At 38.9% G+C, this 10,282-nt stretch overlaps 1 protein-coding gene across 1 annotated transcript; it reads right to left on the bottom strand.

Annotated features, from left to right (window-relative positions):
• Window positions 1–723: 723 nt before the first annotated feature.
• LOC127748465 (uncharacterized) lies at window positions 724–1,946 on the bottom strand. The gene is made up of 4 exons (XM_052263023.1): window positions 1,765–1,946; window positions 1,313–1,510; window positions 1,057–1,129; window positions 724–954 (listed from the first exon to the last, which is right to left on the bottom strand). Exons 1-4 carry the CDS (start codon window positions 1,944–1,946, stop codon window positions 724–726), a joined length of 684 nt encoding a protein of 227 aa, XP_052118983.1.
• Between the last annotated feature and the right edge of the window lie 8,336 nt (window positions 1,947–10,282).

Genomic DNA, 10,282 nt, shown 5'->3' with positions numbered 1-10,282 from the left:
GATCTTTTTCAACTCTCTATTTGCCAACTCATCCTGGCCATTAGTCTGAGGGTGGTACGGTGTGGCTACTTTATGAATCACTCCATATTTGTGAAGGAGTTTCTCCATCTGCTTGTTACAAAAATGACTACCACCATCACTAACAAGACCCTTGGGCACTCCATATCTAGTAAAGATGTGCTTCTTAAGGAATTGAAGGGCAATCTGTGCATCACATGTGGTTGTGGCTATAGCTTCCACCCACTTTGAGACATACTCCATTGCTACCAGAATGTATTTGAAGGAGTAAGAAGGAGGAAATGGGCTCATGAAATCTATGCCCCAAATATCAAAGAGTTCTACTTCCAGGATGTAGTTTTGAGGCATCTTATTCCTTCTTGTCAATCCTTCATATCTTTGGCATTCATTACACTGGCCTAGCATCCTTGAATAGAGTTGGCCAATAGAATCCGCTTTGAAGCAATTTGGCTACTGTTCTTTCTGGCCCAAAGTGACCACCATAAGCTGAACTACGACAATGCCATAATATGTCTCTCATTTCAGTTTCAGGGACGCACCTCCTAATCATTCCATCCGGAAATTTTTTGAACAAAAGTGTTTCATCCCACAAGAACTTACTGGCTTCATTGAGCAGCTTTTTCACTTGTTGCTTGGAGAGTTCTTGAGGGATCTTCCTTCCCACAATGTAGTTTCTATGTCAGTAAACCAAGGTGCTTGTTGGACTTAGAAAAGATGTTCATCAGGAAATTTTTCATTCACTTGCTGTGGTATGTCCTGATTGGTCTCTTGTGGCACTCTTGACAAATGATCTGCTACTTGATCCTCACTCCCCTTTCTATCTCTCATTTCAATGTCAAATTCTTGAAGCAGCAGCACCCACCTAATAAGCCTTGGCTTTGAATCCTGTTTAGAAATTAGATACTTATGAGCAGCATGGTCAGTATACACTATAACCTTTGAACCAATCAGATATTGTCTAAATTTATCAAATGCATCTACAATTGCCAAAAGCTCTTTTTCAGTGGTGGTATAATTTTTCTATGCTTCATTTAGCACCTTGATAGCATAATATATGACATGGTGCAGCTTGTCTTTCTTTTGCCCTAATACAGCACCAATTGCAAAGTCACTTGCATCGCACATAAGTTCAAAAGGTAATTCTCAATCAGGGGGTGTGATAATTGGTGCTGTAATGAGTTTTCTCTTTAAAGTTTCAAAGGCATGCTTGCAATTGTCATCAAATATGAAAGGGCTATCAATCATTAGAAAATTGCTCAACGGTTTTGGTATTTTTGAAAAATCTTTGATGAACCTCTTGTAAAACCCAACATGCCCAAGAAAGCTCCTTTCTGCTTTCACATTAACAGGTATAGAAAGCTTTTCAATGATTTCTGTTTTAGCTTTGTCAACTTCTATACCTTTGCTTGAAACTTTATGCCCAAGAACTATCCCTTCAGAAACCATGAAATGGCATTTCTCCCAATTCAAGACCAGGTTAGTTTCTTGGCATCTTTTCAAAACAAGAGTTAAATAATGCAAGCAAGTGTTAAATGAATTGCCAAAGACAGAAAATCATCCATAAAGACTTCTAAAAATTTTTCCACCATATTAGAGAAAATGGAAAGCATACATGTTTGAAAGTTGGCTGGGGCATTGCATAGCCCAAATGGCATCCTTCTTTAGGCAAAAACTCCAAATGGACATGTGAAAGAGGTCTTTTCTTGGTCCTTAGGATCTACCACTATCTGATTATAGCCGAAATACCCATCCGGGAAGCAATAATAAGCATGGCCTACCAATCTTTCCAACATCTGATCAATGAAGTGGAGAGGGAAGTGATCTTTCCTTGTAGCATCATTCAGTCTTCTATAATCTATGCACATCCTCCATCCAGTCACTGTCCTTGTGGGAATTAACTCATTCTTCTCATTGGAGATGACTGTCATTCCTCTCATGAGCAATTTTAGTTAGGTGATGAATTTAGTTAAGCAAACAGTTGATGATTTGAGTGAAACTTGAATAGTAGAAGCTAAATTGCATGAAAATAAAAGGGAGATGTGAAATTGATAGAATCTAAAGTGCAGAAAATGTAAATTGAGCTGAAACTTAGATTGCAAGAAATGTAAATGGTTGAAGCTTAAAGTACAAGAAATCTAAATTACTAAAGCTAAATTGCTGGGAAATATAAAATGCTTGAAGAGTAAAGGGGATTTGGGTTCTGAGATTCAGAATTTAACAAGAAAATGGAAATTGAAGCAAATCAGAAAGCAATTAGATGAATGGAGTAATTCAGTAGCAAAACAGAAAGGAAAATTGCTTGAAGGAACAAACAGCAAGAAGACTTGATTCAATTATGAAATTCTTAAAGATAAATTGAAGATCGAAGAAGAGAAATGAGATTAGAAAGAAAATCTAGATCTCAATTGCTCTCTTGATCAAGCAGAAAATAATTGTAGGAGAAATAAAAAGGAAAACAGCAAATGAAACTTAGATCTAATCCTTAGAAGAATTGAGATGAGAGGTGAAAGATGATTCTCAGATTTAGAATCAATGAAGCTCTTCAATCTCAATTTAAATTCCCAGAACAGATAGCAGAAGTTACAGAAGATAAGAAAATGAAAACAGAAGGCTAGATCCAATTCCTAAAATCCCAAATTCAATAACAAAATAAAAACTAAAAAATGAGCTAAAGGTAAAAGTGAAAGTGAGTAAAAGGTCCTCTACAAATCAAATAAACTCCTATTTATGCACTTTATATTTTTGGTTTTCAAAATTTGGAGTGGGCTTTTCAAGTTGGTGAAGAAGTGGATCCAAGATGGCTTTTCATTAAAAATTGGACCAAGGGCCACCTCCAGTGGAGCGCTCAGTTGAGTTAGTGAATTGAGTGCGACATATGCCTTGTGTGCCTTCAATTTCCTCGTGCCAAAGTAGCGCTCAGTGAGGAGTTCCAATGTAGCGCTCATTTATGCGTGTTAGTCTCTTTCTTTGAGCCTGGCTGCTCCCCTTTTGCCGATTTCCTTTTGCCCAGAGCGCTCAGTTGGGTGAAGCAACGTAGTGCCCTTTGTGCGCATAGTGTGCCCCTCTTTCGAATCTTGGTGGCTTCATCTTGAATATCAATTTCTTTGTAGTAGTGCTCAGTGAAGTGAACCAACGTAGCGCCCCCTTGTGTGCATGGTTCCTCTTTCGAACTTTGGCTGCCATATTTTTGAGTGTCGCACCTTGTTTTTCTTTTGATGGTCCCCGAAAAAGGTAAAAGAGTTAACGTAGCGCTCTCTTCAAATTGGGTGTTGGTGCCTTGTAGTTAAGCGCTCAGTTTGAACACACAACATAGTGCCCTTGGCCTTGTGTCTTGGTGCTTCCAACTAGCATTCACTTTGTGAACGCTCCGCTCAAATAGAGCAAGAAAGTGCATAAAACCTAATGAAACAAATGAAAAATGCTTGAAAAGCTAGCATAAGATGACTTGTCATCACAACCTGACAAAACAACAAATATATGGGCTGACCTGGAGGGATACCTAAAGGAATAGCTCATTAATCTACTAAGGAAGAACTCTGACCTCTTCGCCTGGAAAGCCTTCGATATGCCTGGCATAAATCTCGACCTGATGTCCTATAAACTCGCAGTATACCCGGGCTCCCGACCTATTCAACAAAAGCATCCGAAGCTCATACCAGAAAGAACACAGGTCATAAAGAAGCAAGTGCAGGCCTTACTGGAAACAGGGTTCCTAAGGGAGGTAAAATATCCCTTGTGGCTAGCTACCGTCATTCTGGTAAAGAAACAAAACAAAAAGTGGAGGATGATGACAAGTCATCTTATGCTAGTTTCACAAGCATTTTTCACTTGTTTCATTAGGTTTTATGCACTTTCTTGCACATTAAGTATGTATTTGGATTGGAAGTTCATGGATCCCTTGGTTCAATTAAACATGGGTGTTTATGTGCATTTTCATAAGGTTTATGCAAGATTTTGTTGATGATTGAATGATGCAAGTACCTTGTGAATTATAGCAAACTTTGATGCAACTGTTTGATTGATGATAGGTGAAAAGGAAGCTAAGAAAGGGAGTGAAAACAAGCAATAAAAGAGCCATGGAAGGAAGCAAAAGGATGCAACATTGGAGCCAAAGTTGGTGCTCCAACGTTGCCTCAAACGTTATGCTCAAGGAGGTGCATAGTTGGAGCCAAAGTTGGACCTCCAACTATGCCTCAAACGTTGGCCAAGAAAGGTGCATAGTTGGAGCCAAAGTTAGACTCCAACTATGACTTAAACTATAAAGGAATGCAACATTTGAGCCCAAAGTTAGACCTCAAACATTGGGTATAAAGAATAGTTGGAGCAAAAGTTGGACTCCCACTATGACCCCAAATTCAAATCAAGAGACCATAGTTGGAACCAAAGTTGGACTCCAACTATGGGTCCAACATTGAGGCTGAAAGTGTGCCATGTTGGAGGCAACGTTGGTGGTCCAACGTTACCTCCAGCATGCGCGATAAGTTTCAAAGTTTGAGATTGGGAAAATGCGCAGCGACGGATACACGTGTATCACGCGTACGTGTGGGTGTGCATTTTGGCTTATCGATGCGCACACGTAGATCACGCGTACGCGTGGGCGGGCTAACGTTGGTGGTTCAACGATGGGTCCAACGTTGGGTCCAACGTAGAGTTCAACGTGCATGAAAAAGTTCCAAGAAAAATCTTGAAGCAACGCGTACGCGTGTAGCGACGCGTACGCGTGTAGCACGCGTACGCGTCGATGAAGAATTTTGTCAATCGACGTGCATGCGTAACGCACGCGTACGCGTGGATAAGTGAGCGTTGAACTCCAACTTAAGGTCTAATGTTGAGCCCAACGTTGGGTTAAACTTCAGGGCCAACGTCCTAGCCTTCTTTGGCAAAGTTTGACCCAACGTTTGAGCTCAAACGTTGAACTCCAACGTCAATCCCATTCCAATGCAAAAAGGCACCAACGCAAAGCATGAACGTTAACTTCCAAACATCCTCATCAACGGCCATTCTCAACTAGCTTCAACAAAGGACAAAGGGCCTAGTCCAAGTACATGAAGAGCTGAAAGAAGAAAGTGTATAAATAGAAGAGAATTTGAGTTAGTGATGAGGGAAAAACAATTCTACACAAACTCACCGACAAGTGTACCAGGTTGCATCAAGTAGTAATTACTCACAAGAGTGAGGTCGATCCCATAGAGATTGATGGATTGAGCAATTTTTGTTAGGTGATGAATTTAGTTAAGCAAATATTTGATGATTTGAGTGAATTTTGGTTAACAGAAGCTAAATTGCAAGTAAATGAAAGGGAGATGGGAAATTGACAGAATATTAAATTGCAGAAAGGGTAAATTACAGGAAACTTAGAGTGCAAGAAAGTAAAAGAATTGAAACTTAAATTTCAAGAAAAGTAAATGACTGAAACTTAAAGTGCAAGAAACTTAAATTGCTGAATCTAAATTGCTAGGAATCTTAAATTGCTTGAAGATTAAAGGATTTGGGTATTGGGATTCAAAATAAAACTGGAATTGTAAAGTGCAGAGAAGCAGAAGATGAAGCAGAATTGCAGAAGAACTAAAACTGAATTTAAAAATTGCAGAAGAAGTAAAATCAGAAGGAAACAATAGAGATCTGATCTTCAATTCTTAAATTCGAAAAACAGAAAAGGAATGGGACTCCAAGATGAAGAATTTTAGAGAATTCTTCAATCAGAGTTCAATAACCCAGAATCAGAAAATAGATGCAGAAGAAACAAAATAAAAATAGAAAACAAGCTCAGATCCGATCTCAATTATTCAGAATTCTAAAAGGAAAATTTTAAAAAAGAAAAGCTAAAAATGAGCTAAAGGTCCCTCTCAAATCAAACTAATTCCTATTTATACACTGATGTGCGGAAAATGATCCGACACAAAACTCACCGGCAAGTGCACCGGGTCGCATCAAGTAATAAAAACTCACGGGAGTGAGGTCGATCCCACAGGGATTGAAGGATTGAGCAATTTTAGTTTAGTGGTTGATTTAGTCAAGCGAATCAAGATTTGGTTGAGTGATTGGTGATTTGCAGAGTTTAATTTGCAAGAAAAGTAAAGGGAATGGGTAAATTGCATGAAATTAAAGAGAACGGAAATGTAAAATGCAGAATCTTAAAGAACAAGAAGTTAAAGGGCAGAAACTTAAAACGCAAGAAATGTAAATTGCAGAATCTTAAAGTGCAAGGAATGTAAATGGCTTGAATTGTAAAGGGAATTGGGAATTGGATTTGCAGAATTTAAACAAGGCAAAGTAAATTGCATCAAACAGAAGAGTAAAAGGGGTTTGGGATTGAGTCGGATCTGAAGCAGAAGAGTAAATGAACATGAAAAGTAATAAACAGAGAATTGGAAATTGGAAATTCAGATCTCAGGACCCAAGAGACTAGATAACCGAGTCTAAATCTCAATGCCTTCCTAGATCCAACAAGAACACTTGCAAAGAAATTGTAAATTGCAAAGAAAGTAGATGAAGAGCAATTAACAGAAATTTAAACTCAATTATGCAGTAAAGAAACAGAGAGATCCAAGGATGAGATTGAAACATAATTTCTTCAATTCTCCAACCCAAGATCCAAGACAAAGTAATTGAAATTGAAAACAATAAAACTAAGAGGAAGGGAATTGAATTCTCCTTCCCCGAAACTAAGAAATTTAAGATCACTCAATACCAAAAGCTCTCCGAAAAACTACTAAGCAAAACTAAAGGAAAACTAAAAAGAAGAGCTCGCCGAATAACTCAAATTCTATCCTATTTATACACTTTCTTCAAATGGTCTTCAAGCCTTCAATTGGGCCTTTGCTCTTGATGGAATTGGGTTGAGAGAGGCCTTGGTTGATTGCTCTTGGAGTTTGGAGAAGAACCGAATTGAACCGGGTTGGAGTTTTGCAAAAGTTGGACCAAAAGTTTGAGCAAAAGTTAGAGGCTAACTTTTGCTCCAACTTTTCATATCAGCCACCATGATTTGCTGATACCAACATTGGTGCCAAAGTTAGGGGTCTAACTTTTGCTCCAACGTTGGCTTTACCTTGTGCACTTATGGCGCCAACGTTAGCCCAAAAGTTAGGAGTCTAACGTTGGTGCAAACTTTTGCTCCTCCCTTTGTATTTTTCATGTGCCAACGTTAGCCCAAAAGTTAGGGGTCTAACGTTGGCACAAACTTTTGGTGGTCAGGGGGTATTTTTCTTATACCAATGTTAGCCCAGAAGTTAGGGGTCTAACGTTGGGGCTAACTTTTCACCCAAAAGTTTGTGCAAAAGTTTGAGGCTAACTTTAGGTCCAGCTTTTTGCTTCCTGGTTCAATTTTACTTATTCCATTGTCCTCTCTTTACTCCTAGCCATTCCTTCTTGCTTCAACCTTTCTCCAAGCTTTCTTCACCTATCATTAATCAACCGAGCACATCAAAGCTATGCTCAAAATCATGAGATATTCATTCTTTCACAATATGTAACAAATATAGCATAAAACCTCATGAAATTGCATTAATTCATCTATGGTTGATTCAATCAAAGGAAGCATGAAAATCTACCCAAATTGGCTTGCTTAGACCTTAAGAAAGTGCATAATTCAAGTGAAAACAAAAGAAAAAGACTAGGGAAACTAGGCTGTGATGACTTGTCATCACAACACCAAACTTAAAGCTTGCTTGTCCCCAAGCAAGAAATGAATTATGCTCAGAGGTTCTTTCAATTAAGATGGATTGAAGAACACTTGTAAAGTACAGTAAGAGAAGTTATTAAGTAACAGTGGGGTGAACTCTAAATTATATGCTCATGCAAGGGCTTCAGTGCTCACTAGTCCTTACATATTGGGAGTCGTAGGTCTTAGGATTTTCATCCGAATGGTATCATAGAGATCTCTTTATATGTAATCACCTTGAAACAGCTTATAGTTTCTGTGCTTTGGCCTCGACTCTAAGTGTCATGTCTCAAAGCGGCTCTTTAAATAAGTTTTCAATCAATACTCCTAAACCAGTTGGTTTTAAGGTATTAGGTGTTAAAGCACCCCTAAGGATTTACTTGCTCAAGCCTCTTTCCTTGACACACTTCAACCACAAGCATTTACTAGGATAGCAACTCTTTGAGTTTTTGTTTCTTTCTTTCTTTTTTAGCCCAGTAATTGATGCTCAGAGCCTTGGGTCATGTTCTTTTTGTTTTTGTATTTTCTTTACTTATCTTTTTGTTTTGTTTGCTGCTTCTCGGATCAATTGATTTTTGAGAATCTCCACAATACTTCTTTGAACTTCATATCCTGCCTATGAGCTCCCATGCAAGTTTTCACAAGCATGCAACCTCAATACATAATCACACAACTAGAACCACCACTTCTCCTAATCTTTTGCTTACCTCAAAATTGTTTAATTCCTCAATCCTTCATTTCAAAGAACTTTCATGTGATGCATTCTTGAAAATTGAGTGCAAACAAGTTTTGAAGATAAGAATATTGTGAATAATCAAGCATCTTGCTTATTGAATTATAAAGAAAGACTATGCTATGCAGGCAGGCAGGGGTATATAAAGAAAACTATACTATGCAGACAGGCAGGACAAATAAGGATACAATCCAACTTTCAATTACAACAATATTTGATGTAAAACAATCACTTAACAATACAACCTGTTGGAGTTCACTTGCTTTCCTTCTTCTTTTTTTCTTTCTCAAAAGTAATAAGGCTGAAAACTAGAAAACAGCAAAATAGTTAACTAATTCATCCAGTATGCTTGAAGCCCATATTATGCATAAGGTGAGAATGTGTGTTATAATGGGATTTTGGTGGAACACCAAACTTAGAATTCTTCATTCTCCCTTAGATTGTTTTGGTGTGCAACACCAAACTTAGCTTCTTGCAATCTAGATAAAGCTAGTTAACCTTTTTATTGAAATAGATATGAAAAGAGAACTACCTCAGGTTGGGTTGCCTCCCAACAAGCGCTCTTTTATTGTCACTAGCTTGACATTGAGGCTTTCTTTTATGGTGGTTGGTGCTTGTAGAGCCTCAATTTGTCTCCCCTGACTGTGATCCTCTTCTTTGTTCTCTGGTGTTCAATTTCAGCATGCTCTAATGAGAGTATGTTGCTGACAGTGTAGTAGTCCTCAGTTTGTTGGTTTGCCCCCAGCTGTTGATATATCAGTTGCACTTTGTCACCTTTGGAAAGCCCCTCTGTTGGGATCTTCCTGTTCTTCCAACCCTTTTTTGTTTTGTTTCTGCATTTCATCTTTCCTTTTGTTGACCTTTCTTTTCTGGCCGTAGGCTTCCCTTGGGGACCTCTCTTCTCATTGGCTAATACTCCAATATCCTCTTGGGATCCTTCATCAGTCTGCACAACTCTTATCTTTGGGATGTTGCTGTGACTCTCCTTGTCATTTTCTTCCTTCAACTGTGATTTTCCCTTGTCAATTTTCATATAGTCTTTCTTCTCCTTGCTAAATTGTGCCTCTGGTAATACCTTCAGAGTGACACTCTGATCATGCATCCTGAGAGTTAATTCCCCTTCCTCTACGTCTATGATAGCTCTAGCAGTGGCCAAGAATGGCCTTCCCAGTATAACAGAGTCACCATCATCCTCGTTTGAATTCAGAACCACAAAATCAGCAGGGTATATAACACTGTCCACCTTGACCAAAATATTTTCAATTACACCCTTGGGGTATACCATTGACTTATCTACCAGCTCCAGAGACATTTGTACTGGTTTGACTTCCTCTATATGCAGCTTTTTCACCAGGGAGGATGGTATCAAATTAATACTCGCTCCGAGATCACACATTGCTTTAGTGATGGTCAATTTCCCAATGGTACAAGGCAACAAGAAGCTCCCTGGGTCCTCAAGCTTAGGAGGAAGCCCTTTTTGAATCAAGGCCCTGCATTCCTCAGTGAGCAATATGGTTTCTTTCTCATCCCAACTTCTTTTCTTATTGATAAGCTCCTTCAAGAACTTAGCATACAGAGGCATTTGCTCAAGTGCTTCAGCCAAGGGGATATTGATTTCCAGCTTCTTGAAGGTCTCAAGGAACTTGTGGAAATGCTGGTCCTTAATCTCTTTGTTGAACCTCTGAGGATATGGCAGTGGAGGTGCGATGCTCTTTCCTATTTGCTGCTGTCCCTGAGTCAGTTCCCTTGAGCTATATGGCTGGTTGTCCTTCTCTTTAAGTTTCTCAGTGCTTTTGTTTGGCACCACAACTTGCTCATTAGCTTTATCTGCTTTTGTTTGCTCCTCATCCTCTGTTGGTTCTTTGATGCTC

This window comes from Arachis duranensis, chromosome 6, assembly GCF_000817695.3.
Source record: "Arachis duranensis cultivar V14167 chromosome 6, aradu.V14167.gnm2.J7QH, whole genome shotgun sequence".
Taxonomy (NCBI): Eukaryota; Viridiplantae; Streptophyta; class Magnoliopsida; order Fabales; family Fabaceae; genus Arachis; species Arachis duranensis.
This window is presented reverse-complemented; position numbering and strand designations above follow the sequence as displayed.

Excerpts from the sequence above, each read along its gene's own strand:
- LOC127748465 (XM_052263023.1), bottom strand. The coding sequence starts at position 1,946 with ATGACAGTCATCTCCAATGAGAAGAATGAGTTAATTCCCACAAGGACA. Across the intron at positions 1,511-1,764 it reads TATTATTGCTTCCCGGATGG|ATGCCAAGAAACTAACCTGG; the intron begins GTATTTCGGCTA and ends TGTTTTGAAAAG. Across the intron at positions 1,130-1,312 it reads CATGTTGGGTTTTACAAGAG|TGACTTTGCAATTGGTGCTG; the intron begins GTTCATCAAAGA and ends GTGCGATGCAAG.